This window comes from Terrapene carolina, unplaced genomic scaffold, assembly GCF_002925995.2.
Source record: "Terrapene carolina triunguis isolate 2854851 unplaced genomic scaffold, T_m_triunguis-2.0 Scaffold67, whole genome shotgun sequence".
Classification (NCBI taxonomy): domain Eukaryota; kingdom Metazoa; phylum Chordata; order Testudines; family Emydidae; genus Terrapene; species Terrapene triunguis.
In genome coordinates this window covers 51,232,159-51,253,301 of record NW_020664418.1, presented here as the reverse complement: position 1 = coordinate 51,253,301, position 21,143 = coordinate 51,232,159, and the positions used below count along the sequence as shown (strand labels likewise).

General features: G+C 44.4%; 1 protein-coding gene across 1 annotated transcript in view; it reads right to left on the bottom strand.

Annotated features, from left to right (window-relative positions):
- FRMD5 (FERM domain containing 5) overlaps positions 1 to 21,143 on the bottom strand; it is a 77,869-nt gene that overhangs the window by 40,330 nt on the left and 16,396 nt on the right. The window contains exons 4-6 of the mRNA XM_026648418.2: positions 13,703 to 13,800; positions 9,088 to 9,211; positions 7,210 to 7,297 (exon numbers count right to left, since the gene is read on the bottom strand). Coding sequence (XP_026504203.1) covers positions 7,210 to 7,297; positions 9,088 to 9,211; positions 13,703 to 13,800 — 310 coding nt within the window. The remainder of the gene's footprint in view (positions 1 to 7,209; positions 7,298 to 9,087; positions 9,212 to 13,702; positions 13,801 to 21,143) is intronic.

The following is a 21,143-nucleotide window of genomic DNA, read 5'->3' as shown; positions in this document are numbered from 1 at the left end:
ACGAAAGCTTATGCTCTAATAAATTTGTTAGTCTCTAAGGTGCCACAAGTACTCCTGTTCTTTTTACTTTTGAAATGGTTACACTTTGTCTTTATTCCTTTGCTTGGTGCCCGTAGCACTTTGGCTGGATGGGAAGGGATTAGGGGAAATGCTATTGGGGTTTTTTGTTTTTTTACACATTCTGAAACAAATAAACTAAGATTGGGATGCAGCCAAAAAATGAAAATAGAAGTTAAACATATAAGTCACAGAAAGAAAATGGTCCACATTAATATCAATTAAATGTAGCATTTTTTAAATAGTAGATTAAATATTAAAATGCACCATCTGTGATGTAGCACTGTTCCTGTCAGACAACACATCTCAGAGCAGCCCAATATGATAAATGCTTTCTCACAGCACAGTCCCATTTTAATTTTCCTCTGATTCACATCTAATGTTTAATATATCTCTATAAACCTCTGGGAGAGGAGGGGATTGGCAGAATGGAATATTCCATAAAGATTTAGCATACTGAACTGAGACGGGATTTGTGTGTCACTGGGAACGGAGCTGGGTCACAAAGAGATTTTGATGATGATGATGATTTTGCAGAAAAGAGATGTTCTTCACAGTCGGACTCTTTTATATTCCACTCCCGTGATTCCTGACTCCTACGGATAATCGAAAAAGAAACTTCACACAGGCCACGCTGCTGACCATTCCCATAGTTCTGCCTGCTTGTTGAATACATTCTTCAGTCAAGGACTATGTAAAAAGCCAAGTGATTTATATGTTTAATTCCCACTTTTCTTCTATTATCTATCGACTCCTAAGATTTAACATATTCACATCTTCTTAAAGAATTTGTTTTGTTTAGAAATGAGTTTGCCCCCTGATGAGATTACGCAGCCACTTCCCCTGCTGGAATGCTCCCAAACTGCGAATGTCACTGGTGAAACAGTGTTCGAGTCCCCCAGCACCTTACTTACACACACACACACTCTGACAGTCTGAGGATGAGTCCCCCTGTCAAATCAGGCAGGCAGACACACGCACTTTTTGAAGTACACAAAAAGGGAACAGTTTTATTTCAGTATGAATCTTTTACAACAAAGCTTGTCCCTCCCTGTGTCGGAGAAAGGACCTTAATGCTCACACGGCTCTCTGCTAATATTACCTGCCAGCCTAGGTCCCTTGCTACAACCTGCCAGCAACCAGTTATACTCTAGCTCCCTCTACGGGCCCCTTGCCCCCACACACTCACAAAACCCTACCTGCTCAGGTGAACTCCTTTACTGGTACAATGTCACAAACTAAACCAGGAAGAAAATGAATGGAAGAAAATTAAACATTATGCGCCTGGTTCTCATCTACACACCTCTGACAGTATAAAGGGGACTTAAAGTGGGTGTGAAAACAGGAGTGATGTAAATGGGCCTCAGGCCTGGTCTACACATAGAAGTGAGGCTGACACAGCCACGGCGCAAAGGGGTGTGAAAAACCCACACCGCTGAGTGCCGTCACTATGGCGACCTAACTCCCAGTGTAGACGCAGCTAGGTCAATGGAAGAACACGTCTGTCAAGCTCGCTCCGGTCACGTGGGGAGGTGGAGTTCCTGCACATGAAGGAAAACCCCTTCAACAGCTGTAATCTGCATCTCCAGTAAGAATTGACACGGCATGCCTACGGCACACAGCGATGCTGCTATAGCACTGGTAGCACAGACATGGTCTTTGAGTATGTGAGACTCGGGCCCTGTGCTTTTCCAAAGTGGGCACCATCCCATGGCACGTGTACCATTGGCCTAGGCACTGCAGCTGGCATGCAGCATACAAAGAGGAAACCGAGGCAAAGCCTGGAAGAAATCCAGGGGCACCTTCCCAAGGATTCTGAAGAGCCTCAGTTGTCTCCACTACCTTGGCCATGTTTCACCAAACCAAGCTACAAACCCATGCAATCACAGCTCGTTACAAAACCCGTACTTCACACAGCCGCGTTCCGTAAGGATCCCGCACACTGATTCAGTGTCTTCAGCCAAAGAGGTGGGACTGACAAGAGAAAACGTGAGCCCGGTGTCTCACAGGGAGGAAGGGAGAGCGTCCCAGACAGATGAGGCAGCAACCGCAAAAGAGCGGCCCCCCGTTGGGGACGGCGATAGGGCACAGGCCAAGGCTGGAGCGGCAGGTTAAGGAGCATGAATGGATGTAATCAGGTCAGAGTTGGGGGGAAAAGCAGCAAGTCTGTGGAGAGTTTTGAAATGCTGCAAAGCAATTGTGAACAGGCCTGGGAGACTGAGAGGAGGCTGGGGGAACGTGCCCAAAAGGGAGCGGGGAAACAATTGTACCATGATCCTGCTTCCTGAAATTCACAGGAAAGGCTTGTAAAGGCGACGGACGAAGGCCCAGAGAAAGATTTCCACAGAGCCGAGATCAAGGGGACGTCTCTCTCTATCATCGTCACATACTGAAACGTTTATATCAATGAATGATACTGCCAGAGGCTGGCTGCAGGGACTGCGGCTTCAAGTACCAAGCTGCAGTCACATGAAATGAAAGCTCACGGTAACGTTCATCTTCCCCCAGACTAACAGCCCAGCATTGGGTTGGATCGATGACACGTAATAATTAATTAAAATAATGATTTAAAAATAACAAGTTCCAAGACACTGAGGGCTTGTCTACAACTAAAACGCTCCAGTGGCACAGCTGCAGCGCTCCAGTGTAGACACTACCTACACTGACACGGGGGGTTCTCCCATCAGCAGGGGCAATCTACCTCCATGATCTACATGGGGACATAGGCCAACTTAACAATGCTGCTCGGGGGCGGGGGGGAGAGAGGGGAGAGGAGGGAGTGGATTTTCCACACCCCTGAGCAATGTAGTGAAACTGACCTAATTTTCTCATGTAGATCAGGCCTAAATATGGGATGGATTCAGAATTCGTGTCTCTAGTTAACACTAGCCAGAAGCATCAGACCTGTGCAGACGGCCGTGTCTGGATATGGTCAGAGAGCCCTGAGTTGAAGGGTCCATCTACACAGCAGCTGGGGGATCAGCGTCACAGCTCAGGCAGCTGTACACACAACATCTCTGCTCGAGCTAGAACTTCAAAACAGCAACGTGGCCACAGCAGCTCGGGCAGTGGCCCGGGCTGGCTGCCCGAGTGCAATCCCCTGCCGCCCATGCCGCTGTGGCCACGCTGCCATTTTTCGTGCACTCGCTCGAGCCGAGCCGTTGTGCGTACATCTACCCAATCCAGGAATGCCACCTCCCAGCTGTCGGGCAGACATACCCTAAATGTGATGGCCATGAAGTGGGAAGAAGGGAGAAAGGGGAAAGTAACTGTGAGGCTCTTTCAGTGAATTCTCTATAGTCACTATCACCAGACACTGGACAACTTAATCAAGTGGAGTTTGAGAGACCAAGAGGCCGGAAAACTGCCAGTTTGTAGAAGTGCAGATTGTGTAAGTTAATGGGCTTGATTCTGCTCCCTCTGAAGTGTACAGCAGTCCTGACACTGACCTCACTGGGGGCAGGACGGTGACCAATGTTTGAATATCAAGGAGACTCCATCAAGAGGTGCCACTGGATACCACAGAGACGGTCTCTGCAGGATGCCTCAGCTCTGTGCCAAACTGGATTTAATCCTTAGGTCAAATCTCCAAATTACTTCATGGACAGTAAAGTCACTGACTTAAAAGCCAAGCTGTGCGGAGAGGGGGCATTCCATTTCAGGGAGGGGTTCAATACTCCAGAATTTTGTTCCATTCCAATTTGGAACGAAAACTAAACATTTCAGGATTCCTTGTGAAGGGGATGGAGCCCTTGCTGCCGGGCAGTTCACCTTGTGGCTGCCTCAGAGCCATGGACCCTCGGAGCCCTGGGGTTACCTCTGTGGCACTTTGGCATGTGGACTGCCCAGAAGCCAGCCAGCATGCTGGCAGAAAATCAGGGAGGTCTGAAAACCTGCCTGGGAAGGCAGGGTTCCAATGGAACTCCACTGAAATCAAACCATCTCCATACTTCACGTGTTTATTCCTGTATCAAGCACCCGCATAACTGAGTCTCTCAAATGTGACACACTGGAGGTGGTTGTTAGCCCAGGAAAAAAACAACCCTTCCTGCTTCTAAGTGAACCAGCATTAGCTCTTCTGGAACCGGGAATGACACACCATCAGTTAATCAGCTTTTCCTCTCTAGGGAACAAGAGCTGAATGTGCAGAAGGAGAATACCTCTGGAATTCTGCTGATCGGAGTCTGATCACTAGTAGATGATAATGGCATCTCCTCCTCAAATTAGGTAGCTGATCAGACTGGGCATCAGTGCAGAGACCAGTCCGATTTTATTTAATTATATCAGTATGATTCCCCTTTTCTCATTTTTCCCAGGGCAGCATGCCCCAGATTCTACCAGCCTGGTAATGCTCTCGACGATAAGAGAGATCATTTTTATTTATTACACTGCATCTCTCTTGCTGCTTCCATCTCTTCTAGTAGGAACATTAATGTGGATGCTGGCCAGAAAATTACCCAAGTGAACTCTATTTAGCTAATAAGAAAATGTCAGAGCAACTCTCTTAATGTCTCTGCTCTTCTTATGTGCTGGTGGCACATTGTAATAAGGTCTCTTAGTGACTCTCACATATTCGGTATCAGTGTAATTGACTTCAATGTTTTTTCCACTCTGGCTACAGCCACATAGTCACGGCTCCTGATTAGAATTTGAGATAGCACCAGAGTGCAGTGTCTTACTATCTCTGCTGGATGTTGGCAAGTGTGACGGTTAACTAGCCTTCTTCTGTAGGCATCCAGCACCCTACATCTCAACAAAACATCCTGGCCACAGACTGACTGACACCAGGGTGCAGAGTGACTGACAGCTTGCAGGCTTTCTGACTGTTGTTGATTTTGCTTATGTCAGAGTCAGCTCCCCTGACCCCTCAATGGGTGTTGAACTCGGTGGTTCCCGGGCATGCTGAATGGGATCAAATAAGTTTAAACCTGTTTTAACAAAGTGTGGTTGAACTCACTTTGGCTTTTTCTCAGCTAGGAAATGGTCCCTAAGATTTCCCACTATTGCTAATGCTGCTTCATCTCCATAGCGCTGAGGCAGACGAGGTGTCGGCAGCTGCTGGAGTTTTACGTATCAGGTTGCGGGTAGGCCTGCTTTCAGAGGGCAAATTAGAACAGTGTCCAAAACGCTGGTGGCACCTCCATGCTGCTCTCAGCTGGTCAGCACCACCAATGGCAGAAACTAGCACTTTTAGGGATGCTCCGACCGAGGAGCTGAGCAGCTGATAGCAACAGAGGGAAAATCGAAGGACAAAACGCTAATGTAAAGAAGGCCTTTGAAGGGGGAGTCCACCACAGTTTGGGGCTTAACAAGTGTTGAACTTGGTTGATCCTATCAATGGAGTTCAACACCACCATGGTGGGCAGAGGCGCCCCACAGTCAAACAGAGCAGAGTATTCGAGTACAGACAGAGCTGAAACTCCTCCAGCTGTCTTACTATCTGCCTACTCTCGGTACTTACATGGTCCCCGGCACCACAGTATCTGAGCAACTCACAAGCTTCAATGTATTTACCCTCACAGCACCCCTGCGAAAAAGGCAGTGCTGTTATCCCTAGCCCGATTCACAGAGAGGGAACTGAGGCACAGAGAGGCTAAGTGACTTGCCCAGGGTCACACAGGAAGTCTGTGGTAGAGCAGGGAATTGAAGCGCCCACGTCCCAGGTTAGTGCCCTGACCAGTGGCCCTGGTGTTCTCAGCAATGTTTGGAACTAGTGACACCCTGAATATCCACCTCTGGAGCAAGGCGACTGCTAGAGAATTACTCTTTGGGGACGGGCTAGTTTTAAGCAGATGTGGGGAATAAGCGTTTCTGAAAGGGATAAGCATAAGGGAACCTAAAGGAGAGGAACATGTAAAGTACAGCTCTGCTGTGGGGAATGCCAATGCTGAGCCAGGAAAGACAAGGGCTACTAGGTTAACACGGCCCAAGGTGACAGTCGTTTGGCAAACCAAGAAAACTGAGCTGACAAAGTAATTCATTTGTCCCAACTCTGCATTGGCCTCTCTCTGTAGTAAGTGCTAACTGCTTCATAAATCCAAAACACAGGGCAAGACAATGCCAGTGAATGGGGCAGGCAACCCAGCCCAAACATTAGCACTTTTACTTGCACTGTCAGGCATTTATGCTGTATAAATTCACTTTAAATAACTGGGAGACCCCCATAGGGTAAAGACACTGACGTCACACACTTATTTGCTGTCTGCTTTACGCTGTCACACATTCATAAACGTGCAATGGAATTCTATGGGACACATCACAGCTCAATGAAATGAGCATGTTACCAAAGTCAATAAAAATCATTTTGTAAAGAAAACTAAATTATGCGCCAGGGAGCGCTGGGAATTGAGCCCATCTGTGGCGGATCAATACCTATGGATCTCTCTCACATATTACTGATCTTGTCATTTCCTCAAAAATAAATGTTGCTGCAAAGGATGATTAAACATTGTCCTTTCATTTGTCTTCATTTAAATTGACTTTCCTATGCAGTAGAACACTGGAGTTACGAACTGACCAGTCAGCCACACACCTCAGTTGGAACCAGAAGTGCACAATCAGACAACAGCAGAGACCCCCCAGTGCTGTGTGAAACGTAAACTGCTACAAAAATAAAGGGAAAGTTAAAAAAATATTCGACAAGAAACTGGTTCTGTGCTTGTTTCATTTAAATTAACATGGTTAAAAGCAGCATTTTTCTTCTGCATAGTAAAGTTTCAAAGCTGTATTAAGGCAGTGTTCGGTTGTAAACTACAACCATAATGTTTTGTTCAGAGTTACGAACATTTCAGAGTTACGAGCAACCTCCATTCCCGAGGTGTTCGTAACTCTGAGGTTCTTCTGTAGTTTCCTTAAATACTGTGGAGGCTACATTTCTCAGCGGCACCCAGAACCAAACCTTTATGCCATTTTTAATCCAAGCTATCAAAGGGGCCGCTAATCAGGCCTATCCCTTGAAGAGGGCCTGCATGCCACATACAGAACATGTCACTATCGCATGGCCCTGCAAATGCCATGTCAGGCACTGTGATGGCAAGGATAAATTGCTGTACTTGGAACCAATCAATGTAACCTTTGCAACTTGTCATTTGCTAGTCATCTGCAAGGCTGAAAATCTAACAGAAGAAAAAAGCTTTTAGAGATGAGCTTTACCTTGCATGGGTGTGGGTCAACTCCGTATGTCTCCAGGGTCTGGGCTTTTCTTAAAAAATTTAACTCTGAAGTAGCTGGTGTCTGACCACTGGAGGAAAGAAAATCAGGGAAAGGTGTGAACATCAGGACCAGTCATTATGTTCACTGTTTCCATTAGCAATACCGGGCATCAAATCAAGCAGAATCCTTTGACTTCATTCAGCCAGCACATTGAATCTAAAACAGGATCGTGTAAAAGGACTCGGCTCTTAAGCCTGTCCTTCCCGTTCTGCAAGCTGGACTTCAGCAGTACAGAAGACAGGCTCCCAACACTCAGCAGGAACAGAATCAAGGAGCCTCTGCACAAGGTAAGGTTGAATGAAATACAATCAGCCCAGGCTGCGATAAGCATTTCACGTGGTTGCGGAGCATTATATGCTGAAAACAGCCCATTTCATATCAGTTTTTCAGGTCCCTTTTATGATGTCACATCAAATGACGTAACATCTATACCTGTATCTGAGGTTAAAAACAAATACCGAACTCCCTCTTAGGAAGTGCGAGAGCTGGTAAAAGCAAGCTCAATAAATTATCTACGGACCACGGACAGCGCATTACTCCTTCCCCAGCACCACAGGAACAGCTTTACTATCTCTGGTTTCCAGGATGCCCATTCTGGAGTCTTATCTTGCCGGCAACCTTGCAAACCTTATTGCCTGGGTCACCTTCACACAGTTTTGAGAATGGACTTGAAGTGTAGTAGACTGTGGCTTGTCGTATGTCGTAAACAAAGATACAGCTAGTATAATGGGAATATCATAATAGGAGGATATCTTACTTTTATACAGCACCTCATCCCAAAATAGGATGTGAATAATAGAGCAGGCAGCTGAAACTGCAGGGGGAATTTAGGAAGGCAGATTATATTTATCCAGGATGAAATATAGTTACCATCCCTGCTCGATAAGAAAAAGCCATGGGATCTTTAATCAACCCTTAAACTGGGGCGAGTTCAAGACTCAGCAAAATAAATACATAAAAGTCAGAGACTCCACCTGAGCTGGGCCCCGGCGCGTGAGGAGATATTAGGAATCCATTGATACAAACTGCCTGAGCCAGACATTTCTGTTACAAGCTAACGACATTCCTTTGTCGGGAAACAATATTCCCAGCACTCCACTGAGACCACTTTAGGCCCTTTCTTTAATTCTACAAACGGTCGAGACCTCAGTCTGAAATCTCATCGGACGGATGTTCAATGGAGAAGATGAATAAAAAAGATTTCAGGTTTTTTATTCTTCTTTGATTATCTACATTTTAAAGCACTTTTGGTAATTTTTTTTAGGCAGTTTTATTATGTTCCTATTTCAGCAAGTAGAGGTTTGGTATTAGATGCCATGCCCTATTTCCAGAATATTTCTATTTTTGTTGTAATGCCTCTAATAGTGCTTAATAAATTGACCTTAATTTTTAAGAACATCTCCATTATTTTCCCTCTTAATAAATGTGAACCATGTTACCAAAAGAAACTCTTTTTTCTGATTTAGTGTATTGGGGAGGAGGGATAGCTCAGTGGTTTGAGCATTGGCCTTCTAAACCCAGGGTTGTGAGTTCAATCCTTGAGGGGGCCACTTAGGGATCTGGGGCAAAATCAGTACTTGGGCCTGCTAGTCAAGGCAGGGGGCTGGACTTGATGACCTTTCAAGGTCCCTTCCAGTTCTAGGAGATGGGATATCTTTATTTATTTATAATAAAGCTACTCATCCCATTACACATAACTGTTATGTTCAAAACCCTAAATAGGAATAGTAGTAAAAAAATACAATACGTCTATAGTTAATCGACATACGTGACCCCTTTTAAATGGTACAGTATGTTAAATCCCAAAGTTAATGTTACCTGAGTTCTGTTTTGTGAATCTCTGCAATTTTCCTTTCCAGCTTTTCCGAATGTTTGGGGAAAAATTGGAACTTGGAGCTGTAGCCTTCTGGGTGCTTCCCAGGGTCGTAGTCCCCAATCTCGGCTAGTAAAAGAAAGAAAGGCTACATAATGAAATAACAAGGTTTTCATCATTTGGAGTGAAATCATTTCTAGAAGTAACTGCAATTAAAAGAGCAAAATGGTTTAATATTGAAAGTCAAAGGGCATCTTCCCAGAAAGGGGGTTTGTGGGCTTTCATGGCAGTTGGTTTTGTTGGGAACAGAAAACTGTTTCTTCTCCAAATGAAGTTGATAGCGAGGGGCTAACTAGCTGAGGGGGCTGGCAATGGGATACAGAGCAGTTCCCTTCCAGGGGGCCAAGACTCCAAAGTGATGGGTCCCTTCAAACCCCCAGGTGCCGATGAGAATGGAGGATGCTCAGCGCCTTGCAGGGGTAGGGCTCAGGTCACCAACTCCAGTGACATGATTCCACTGCAGCTACACTACCAGCTGTGGCATCCCCGAGGGACCACTTTAATCTATGGGGAGGTGTCCTCTGCAGGATGGGGGTGGGTGAAGACAGCTTACGTTGAGCTTCTCCCTGTCATGTCCTTCCCCTCCCCAATGGCTCACCCAGATAGACCCCAGGCCCCACCCACCCATGCTGGTGGCTTCGATTGGCACACAGAAAACATACCCACCCTGAATCCAGGAAATGCCCAGCAATCAGGGAAAATACCCCATTCCAAATCGTTAAACACCCAGGCATGTGCAATGTTTGCTTCAATACAAGGACATCACACGACACTCCCTGGGTTCCATGTCTACTTAGAGTCTTCACGTTCAGGCCAGGTTCATGACTCTGTAGAGCAAACTCAAGCCCCTGTCAAGAGAACCAGGGCTTGGAATCCTGCTCCAATCATGTGCAATTCATAGCTTCCAATGGCCCCAGCATGAGATCAGGCGAGACGTGGCTATTCCCCCACCCCGAGGTTTGCTTTGAGATTGGGAGGCTTTTCCCAACCCAAAATCTAAAGAGTGACACTGAGCCAAGAACACAGCCCAACAAGAATGTCCGTGGGAGCCTCAGCAAAGCAAAACTCCTCTAGACCCCACAGTCCCGTCAGAAACATCGAGGATTATGCAGGTGAATAGCTCAGAGCTGGTTCCTCTAGCTCCATCACACTTTCAAGCGTGTTTCGTAATCTCCCCTGAACAATTAGCATGATGAGGAGCAGCTCCAGCAGCGGTGCAACATATAGCTGCCAGGCTGGAGCTGCCCATGAAGCCGAGACAATAAACTGTCTTATCAGCGGATTAGAAATCAGCTCTGCTCCTTTCATACGTCTGAAAGAAATGGGCTGATTTTCCCTTGAGACTGGCTGAACAGGCAGCTGCCCCGTCTCCACCTTCATCACCCTCTGGGAAGCAGCCAGTAATTAAATCCAAATTTGACTTAAGCTGCAGTAAAGGGGAAAAGAAAAGAGACGAAAAAATAGTCCTCTCTTGGCTGAACAAGGCAGTACAGTATTTCATCCCTGCGTCTCATGCTACTTAGCTGCACATCTGCTTTCCATGCTACATAAAAGTACTGCATCTGCGGCATCTCACAACTCAGCTGGAAAGGACCTCTCTCTCTCTCTCTCTCCCATTCAATTTCCTTTGGTCTGCGGCTCCTAGTGAAATGTAGATGTTATGTTAATGTGCACGCTTCCCCTGTAAAATGCTAAAGGGGGGGTGGTGGAATACAGGTGTATTTCCCCCCCTTTAGCAATTTAGAGGGGAGGCATCAAAACTAATGATTAGTGCCTTCGAAAAATTCACATATATTGAACTGTAAACACGTGTGTGAATATAGAAAAAATATCCGGTCTACTATGAACTATCTTGTTCATGCTTTGGAGCTGTAACTTGTCATTCTGGACATCCCTGGCTCTCTGTCAGTGATGACACACGCAAACTACATTAAAAAGAACATTATTAGCCCCATGTAACTATGAGTTGCAAGGTCAAGCACTCAAAAGTTAGGAAATGCCAAACGTAAGGTGGCCCACGTCACCTTAAATCAGCTTTCTTATGCACATGCATTATGACAGAGTCTTTAATGACACAGTCACATTGTATTTTTTCCATAGGGACCCCTTTTTCAAAGGCTTGGACAAATCTGAGCAGATTTCATGGGAATGGCAAACAGTACACCCCAGACACAAATGCCACCCTGCTGCCAAAGTCTCAGCTCCAAAGCTCTGGAGTGCTAGAATTTTTTAACATGGAGAAAACAATGTATTTTGCCCTAGTCTCATTCTCAGAAACAGATGATTTTTTTTTTAATTTCAGCCAAAACAAAGTCAGTCTGAGGCAGACACTCAGAATGGAAAATTTCAGCCCAAACAGTTAAAGTTTGGCAAAGTTATAAGCAACTGAAAACAGGGTCATCTTATGAGAAGTGTCAGTCAAACTTAATACTAGTCTGTGCTATCAGAATGTCTACAGATTTTCAACCCAGACCTTCAGCTGTTCAATCCTTTAGAGGACTCCACAAACTGAAGGGATGTTGGCCTCTTCTGGCCTTTCCATGTCTTGGGCTGGGGATATCGAGTGTTCTGCGTAGCAGGGGCACTGGCAAGATCAGGAGCGGTAAAATAAGCAGGAGGTTTGCAGATGTTTTCCCCCACCCCAGCTGTGCAACCAATCTGGTCCTGTCTGCGACTTGCTGACAAGTTGTTTCTTGGCTGATGAGCTTGATGTAAAGTAATGAATTTGCACAAGGACATGTTCATTTGTGCCACCAACTAACAAACCTGTGTTTGTTGTAGGGTGACCAGACAGCAAGTGTGAAAAATCGGGACGGGGGTGGGGGTAACAGGAGCCTATATAAGAAAAAGACCCAAAAATCGGGACCGTCCCTATAAAATCGGGACATCTGATCACCCTAGTTTGTTGTAGTAGGGTCCTTCTTTAAAGCCACAGGCTGGAAGGGCATGCAGTCACTCCTGTGGAAAGAGCAGTATTTTGTTGCGAGGCTCTTTAGGACTATCCATGCTGATTTGTCTGGTGTGTACATATTTGAGAGACCGGGAGATGGTAATGGTGCAGACATTAATGTTGTTAGCTGAAGCACAAAACAATTATTTCATTTTTCCTTAGTTAAAATGTAAAGCTCCATAAACCAGGTCTTTCCTTTGGAATCCACCCTTCTCTGAGGTTTGTAAAGAGATGCACTTCTACAGCTAATAGCGTTTACCCAGGAATTCTGACTTTCTTCATTCAGACAAGGGAAAAAACAAATGTCATTCTCAACTTTCAGTAAATGAGTCTATTTCTTATCTAGCTTCTCTGTCTGTTGTATTTAGATTGATCTATTTTAAGGCCACGAGGGACTATTCCTTCAACTAGTTGGACCTCCTGTATAACACAGGCCACAGAATTTCATCCAGTTACTCCCGTATTGAGCCCAGAAACTTGTGTTTGACTAAAGCAAACCGTTCAGTAAGGCATCCGGTCCTAATCTGAAGACTTCAAGAGATGGGATTTACAGAGCCAGTCACCATAACTGCAGTTTCAAGCAATACTGAAAAATATAAACATAACCAAGCTTCCTTCTCTGTCTTTACACTGATAACGAGGCATCACCCTGCCAAAACTGGCCACACTCACTTGCTGTCTAGTACTGGGATGGCTGATGGAAGACAGGAAGGAGAAAGTTACGCTGAGGAGGGTAAATCAGGATAGGACCAACCGATTTAACTTTGAGATTCCAAATCAGAAGGTAGTAACAGCATGACAGTGACACTCTCGAAAGCACCAGTTATCACGTACTATTGCATCTATCAGTCCCTAGGAGCACAACTACAGCACTGATGCATGTCTGGACACCAAGGTCTGATATGTCTGAGGATGTGACAAAACTTCTGTAGTAAGTCTCAACACATGAGAGTGTTTTCTATCCTGCAAGTATCCCAAATTACCTAGGAGGTTTCTCTGAAATCAGTACTGAGTCCCATGCTGCCACAAGCCTTACCTACCTATCGGAGAGCATCACTTCAGCTCTGGAAATCCCTGTATCCTAGTTACAGAGGATGTGTGGATTAGTAGCTGCAGCACACTGGCCTGGAAATCAGGAGTTCTAGATGCCCTTTTCGCTCTATCACTGAATCGGTGTCGCTTAATGCATGGTGCCTCATCTCTCTCTACCAGTTTCCCATCTGTTAAATGGGGATAAAGCCACCTGCCTGACAGGGAGATTGTGATTTTGTAAAGTGCTTTGAGATCCTCAGATGGAAGCAAGTGGAAAATACTAGACACATAATGTTGATCAAAGGGCCATTTATTCAGACACAACTGACCTGAATCCAGGTGGAATAACTTTGAGGGAATAGATGGCAGAGTTGTTGCTTCTGGTACAGTTTAGATCACACTATCAATTCTAATTCTATTATAGACCAACGTGGTACTGTCACAAGTACAATCTTGAAGTATGAGCCCTGCATTGGTTAGATGACATTTGTATTCAAGGTGCAGTGATCTATTGTAAGTGAAATAATGTAATCAGTACTTAGCATGAAAAGCAAATTTATCTTGTCACAAAGCATTACCTTGAAGGATATAGGCGGCTAACAATGCAGCATCCGATGTCTTGCAGAGAAGGCGGCCATGGTAGAGATCTCTTTTGATCTGCAGGAAGACTAAATACCTGAGGAGAGAAACAGACTTAGCTCTGAATTATTTCTTTTATTAAGCAATGCTTAAGTTACCTAAACGTGTGACTCAAACAAAGAAAATCTGTATCGAGACACTTCCACTTTAAATTCTCTCCAAACGTTCCATTTACAAGAGATTACATCAGCTGTGATTTAGTCAAGTGCTAATTTGCCAGTCAATCCTCAATTTAGGGTCAATTCTCAGGGCTCCGATGCACGCGTGCCACTCCCGCTGAAGTCCACAGGAGTGGCGATATGCATATATATGAGACAAGAATCTGATTCATAATTTGTCGTGCGGGTTCGAGACACAACCATCTAGTCACTTACCTGCCTTCTTACAGGCGCAGAAATTAATAACACAAAGCAGAGCTGCAGACAGAGATTAAGAGCTGTGCGTTTAATGGGAACACTCCAGAGAGACTCGTCCACAAGACCCGAGGAAACGCGGGAAGGAAGGAACATTCGTACAAATATTTACTCCAAGTCTAGCTCGCTTCATTTCCATTCAAGCCCACTGAAATCAATGGAAACCCTCTCCCTGATTTCAATGGGCTTGGATCAGGCCCAAAGAGAGGTGAGGTATGCAAGGGCTTTCAACAATCCCAGCTTCCACGGCAGCGAGGTCTCCAGAGTCCTGTAGTTCTGACATCCATAGGCTGTGGCCAGAGAAATGAGCATATGTCGCAAATGTCTGACTTTACCTCAAGGCCAAAAACAGAATGGGTAGGACCAAACCCTACTTTAAGCCCCTTTATACAGAATTGGAATGGTCTCAGCCAATCAGAGCAGAGTTTGCTGTGCCAAACTGACCAACAACTATGCTTATTTCTTATTTATGCAATTCTCTTCACTCTGATTGGCTACTGGGGTCTGATTTGCATAATGGCTTCCAGTTATCTTTCACCAACTGCGTAGCACCGAAATCCCTGTAATCTAATGGTTAATTATTGTTTTTTTTACTGTTGGTCCTGTAGTAGCGCCAAAGTCCCCAGTCCAGGCTAGTGCTCTGGTTTTAAACTTCTCTAAACCCGCACTTCACCCTTGGAACTCAAAACCTTTATATAACACCTACTTCGAAGAACCTATCCTTCCCTTAATGTACATGTGTATGGTCTAGTAGCACTGTTACAACTACTGACATTATTATGTATAAGGTCCATTAACATTATTCCCCCTCTCTGTGCCTCGGTTTCTCCATCTGTAAAATGGGGGTACTGATATTGACCTCCTTTGTAAAATGCTTTGAGAGTGACACTGAAAAGCATTATATAACAGCCAGGTATCATTATTATTACTACTATGAGACGTTTTAAGAGCTTAGATCCCTCTGTAAGCATTCACCTCCTTGGCATCTATCATTAGCTGACAATACAATCAGCAATTCCTATGCTCGACAGTCACTATTTCTCCTAGATTTTATGTGATTTCAATAAATCAAAGCCAGTACCAAGAAAAAACAAAATATGACAAAAAATTATAGTATGATAATAAACTTAAAAGAAGTAACTGTGAGGCAGTTCAGACTGAGTTACGATGGCATTCATTACATTTGGGAAAAACAATCTGATGTAAAACATAACTCACGTAATTAAGGAGTAAATTGGAAATTGGCATCTTGGAAATATGTTTAAATAATTTAACTTCCATTCTGCAGAACCTCAGCCAGGCTTGATTTCTTGAGTTCAGATTTCTGATACTGCAAGTGTCATCATTTCACTGATAAAATTACCAGAATGTTGAGAAAAACCCAACTACCATAACCCACATCATTCTCCTTCTGATACCGCTGAGACAAATGCAAGCCTCAGCTCTGCTCTTAGTTTCATGCATACATCTCATGGCAGATTTAGACTCAAAATGTCTTTATTAGTAGAACCAGCCCCTAGCAGCTAATTAGCTTTTACCCTTTGCTACCCTACAGAATGAATATCCATCTCACCATTCCAGCTGTTTCGCTATGTATTTCAAGTTCTAATCTCCCTGCATTGAGTACTATTCATATGTACCTAAATCTCACAGCAATGCTGGTGAGGGTCAGGTGCGCTCTGTAATCCTGTTTGCGGATGGGAGAATATATCTTCCATTTCTACCTAACCACTTAAACCAGTTCTGGAGGGCCGTTTTTGGTGACCCAGGACGGTTTCCCTGTATGCCTATACCTTTAAATTGCACCGGGAGCCAGAATTTTCCAACACAAAGGGCTAATGCAGAAGACATTAATACCTAGCAGTGGGAGCCCTAGATCTACAGGCATGAAGGAACTAATGCAGAAAAGTGTGGCTTGAGAGGTGTGGACAGGGGTGGAGGCTCATTTTATAGAAGATTAAAACACAGTGATGCTGGCTACTGCTCTTGGGTAGTGGAAAATGGGATGAGACCTCTCATTGGCCTGAACAGATCACAAAATAGAGAATTCTCAGCTGCAACCAAATTGTTACGTCCCAATGGCATATCTGGGAACTGACATGGGGAAAAAAGCAAACTGTGTTTGTGAAAAATCACTGTCGTTCTGATGCAACACCCTGCCTTTGCCATAATGGCTGATTTTGAAAGACACACGGAGAGGGGCAAGAAGAGACTGCATCAGCCCTGACGCCCGCAGGCAGCATTAACATGCAATGTATCGTCTTTACCACACCTAGACAGAGCTACCTTAGCCCCTGCCATGCCACGGGACAGGAGCCATTCGCAGACATACAGAAGAAATCTTCCCACACCAGCCCTCATGCCTGTGCCAAACGTGTATTTGTTACCGTCACCCAAAGAGGGGAACAGCTCTTCCTTTTTCTATCCCAGCCCCCGAAATCTCTTCCTCTTGCCGGCCTTAATTAATGGACCGTATTTAAGAACAAAAGGGCAGATGATGGTGCAGGACACATAATTTAAGCTTTTCTGTGGCCTGACTTTTGTGGCCCTTGCCCATATTTTCTGGGTATATTATCGTTTATTAGACAATAACAAACATAGGCAACTCTCAAGGTACCTGAACACTGTTTTGCATACTGGGTAGCTACTGGCCATCTCATCTTCCCAGAACTGGGCAAAAAATGCTGAATCATTCAAATGAACTAACGAGTCAGCTGATGACACTTCAATCCACCAATTGTGATGTCCAATGCCCCACGCAGGTTCCCAGCACATCTAAATCTGCCCTACGTCAGTGCAATGGTGGGACTGCAGAAGCAGTCAGTCAGTCTCTTTTGGGTTTCAAGTACAGGATCTGTATCGAATTATTAGATCATCAAACAATAGTGGACAGAAGTAGATATGGATGAACTAATTTGGCCTAATACCAAACTCACATGAACATGGAGGGCAAAAGTTGGACGCAGACAAGAAGGTGATTGTGTTTATGCTCCACTGAGGAAAGACTGTGAAAAGGGAAGCAGACAGCAGGAGAAACATCCAATGACAAGGTAGGATGGAAAATGGAGCAGAGATTGGGGAGAGCGAGTGACAAAGAGATGCTGAAACAAAAGCAGAGAAAGAGCACGAACGTTCTGAATGAATAAATGTAGTACGAGCACCATGGACAGAGCCATCTGGCTTCCCGAGAGTTCTTCAGGCCCTGATCCAGAGCTTTCCCTTACCTACAGATACACGTTGTTCAAAAACGGAATCAACCTTGCAATAAAGCCCTGAAGAAATCATGGGTTTAAATCAGGGGAAATACATTTGTGAACTTCGTCTAGTTTTGTGAACTGCAGCGAAAGGTTTCAAGAGGCCCCCAACACAAAGAACTTGCAAATATTCCCCCGTCCGTAGAAAACACCCAACTCAGCCAGCGAAAGGGAATTTTTGAGAGAAGGGCTTGTGTTCTGGAACTGTAGCTTCCTTTAAAAACGTAGTGAAGAAAGTTATGCAGTTTTCCCTCTTCACAGCTCAGCCATTCTTCCTATTGCTGATTTTCTCTTCAATCAGGAACTTTTAAAGCCCATTTAACTCTGAACTGACTGGAGTTTTTTCCTGGTCTCAGCACCAATCAATATCTGAACTTTCTTAGAACCAGCTTCACTTATCCTCCCTGTTCATTACTTTCTAACTGATTTCGTTCTGTCTGTCCCGCCAATGTGTTGGGACTGGAACACTGACAAAGTGAACAAACTCAACTGACGAGTGACCCCTATGCCTAAGAACAGCTTTTTCTTCCATGAAAACCAGGGCTTCATTTGAATTCTTCTGCCTTGGAGAAATGGATGTCACTAGAACCCAAAGACAGAGAGAGTTATAGATTTACACACCTGTAAAAAAGTAGATATGCCAATGGAGGGAAAGAAGTCATCAAAACATGCAATCATGTTATCTTGGAAATAAGCCATTGTCTATCTGGCTCTAGACTCCAAGTAACACAAAGTGCTACTGCTCCCCCCACCCCACCCCCCTTATGGTTATATTAATTGCAAGGGGCTAAATCTTTGATGGCCTTAATTGGCCAAGTTTTCCCCCCCCCCCCCCCCCGCCAAAGCATAAATCTGACCTGCATTTCAATTCTTATTATACCTGACAACTGCAGATGTTGTGCTGATCTCAGATTACAGAAAAGAAATAGAATACCGTAGGAACAGTTTAATGACCATGCCCACCGAATAGCAGTCACTGTTCAGAGAGACGTCATTGGCCATTTCACATTTAAATTGAGGCCTAATGATGGCAACATTTTGCAGTTCCTAGGAGTTAACATAAAATCTGCAAACCAAATAAGTGGCTCTTAAAAAAGGGCAACCAGATGCATCTGTCTGAGATCTATGCCTGGACACTTCTTTGTTTCTCCCCAAATGTACCTGGAACAAAAACCAAATCAATCATATCTGGGAAAGTTGATTTGGGGCACCTTCTTATAGAAGCAGAAATGCTTGTGTTTTAGACATGAAGTTATTTTAAAACAGGCTCAGCAAATAAAAATGGCCTATTTACAAATGCTTGATTTTGTGCTAATCTGACTCTACCAGGGGGCTGGCAAACAGGTTCAGAAAGAGTTGCCCATGTATTCAGGATACTAACTTCTCAGACTTTCAGATAAGAACTATGGGTTTTATTTCTCTCTCCCTGAAGAACAAGAAAAGCTCCCATTAATTCTGCACATCATCAAGAAAGGCACAGAACTCCAGAATCCTCCTTCCTATGCTGATCTCATCTTCCATTGTCCATCTTCTGTTCTCTAACCCATCCTTCTAAAGAAAAATATATTTAGTTTATTAATACAAAAACAAAAGGTACGTAATCCTGAGCCCAGAAGTATTTCAAATACACCGTATAAAAGAGGGCAAAATCCGAGTTCATCCAGTCACAGTCCTTGCTCACCAGACACTCCAAAGAGAGAGTGCACATCCAAGGGATGGTATGCAGAGGGCTGGACTAGAAGACCTCCTGAGGTCCCTCCCAGTCCTACACTTCTATGGTTCTATGAATGCTGGAATATATTTAGCCCTTCCAGTTGGCCTACCTAACTCCGGAGGAGCTTGGCTTGGATCTTGACTATCCATCTTGGATGTCTAAAGACATACAGACGCATGCGCTCTGTGATTCCTCAAATGCCAGGGGGAAAAACACCAGCTGGCCCAGGGGACCAGTAGAGGGATTTAGCGCCTTCCACCTTCAGGCCACTGATTCTAATCAAGCCCAAGTCAGTGACAACTGAACTTTGTCTCCACCTGACAACCGCTGAGGGCATACGGAAATAAGTCTTGTGGTCTTGTAATTTCTAGAAGACAAGCGGCTACCTCACTCAGCAACTGTATGTGCTTTGAGGATACAAAGGGAAAAAAGCTTGTGCTGCTGCTATCCCTGTTTTTATTCTACACGTAAATGAAGGCATTCATTCGCCAGGGCTGTCAGTCTAATGCCTTTACATTCATTTACAAATTAAAAAAGCAGAAGTACCCCTCATCAATCTATTACACCAGTGGCTAGTAAACAACTTTTCTAATCCCAGCATCACCACATGTGTCCTCTGCTCCATCAGCAGTCTGTTGACCATCACCTGTGGCAATTTCAGATTCTTTTACAACATACATATGTAGGACAAGAAAATTAGTCAGTAAGGGTCACTTCTAAAGAATTAAAACAGGTACTCAGGTTTCATATGCAAGAATTAAAAGCTGATGGGTGCAAATTGGTAATTGCATAGCAAAATATGCATCTCTATACACAGAATGGGTGTCTTCACATGCAACCATTTGCATGTACAGTGATCTATTTGAAGACACCTGATCACATTTTGCATACACAATTTAACATGTTGTTTTGCAGATTTGACCCTCAACATTTTTGTTTCCTTAGGTGCAGAAAATAAATACATATCTCCACAGGATACTCTGAGCACTGCCAGGTAGATTGGAATAGACTCATGCCCGAGTTCTCTTAAATTAGGTTTAGTTTCTCAAACTATCCCACATTTACTCTTTAAAATGTTGTTTCTCCAATTTATAATCCTGTGTTCAGGATCTGACTGCATTGACTGGCAGGAAATCATGAAATCAGGATGTTGACTAAAGTTTATAGATGCCTCACTTTAACAAATAAAATAAAACAAAACTATTTCAGCCCCAGAGGGGATGGTATGAAATGGGCCCAGAGTATGCAGAAGCATGAAAATTAAACATGAAATTGTCCCAGTTCTCTTTGGCCAGCAGATCCGCAATTCAAATGGATACATCCCCAACCCATACTTCCTATTAAATAGGTTTGGATCCGTGTGATCAGTCTGGCTGTTTACTTGTGTTCTGTAAATGATTAAATCACAGTAGTGACTAATGGTAGCTTCTAATCAGCTGAGAACCCAGCTGTTCCAATGTACCACTGACCATGGAAACGCTGGCTGTAGCCTGGATCCAGCCATCTCTGGGTCACCATCTCCGTACCCCAGAGTGCAGGACAGGCACCTTTACCCAAGTTTAATTCAGTACTCGCTCCCTTGATCCAAGAGACTCCTGGCTTTGCGAAGAGTCCATGCCGGGGTCCAGAGAGGCTTGCTTTGAAGCCTTTGCCGGCTAAGAATGTTCTCCACACCCAGCCCTTTCCATACCATGTCTGTCACAATGCACCAGCGCAGGGACTGTTCACACTCAGTCATGCACTGGAACCATAGACCAATATCCAGTTGATCTTAAAATTAACCACAATAAAAGTGAAACTAAACAGAGCTAAACAATAGATGCTGCAAAAGCTTCTGATGCACATTAGCAGTGCCCTGCCGTCCTCCATCCGAGATGGAAGTGCTGTTCTGGTTAGTCCCCTTTGTTGTGACTAAATGTGTTGCATGCGTCTGTGCTTAAGATCCTAGTAGAAAGCGATGGAAAACAGCTACTGGATTGTTGAGACCACCCCACAGCAA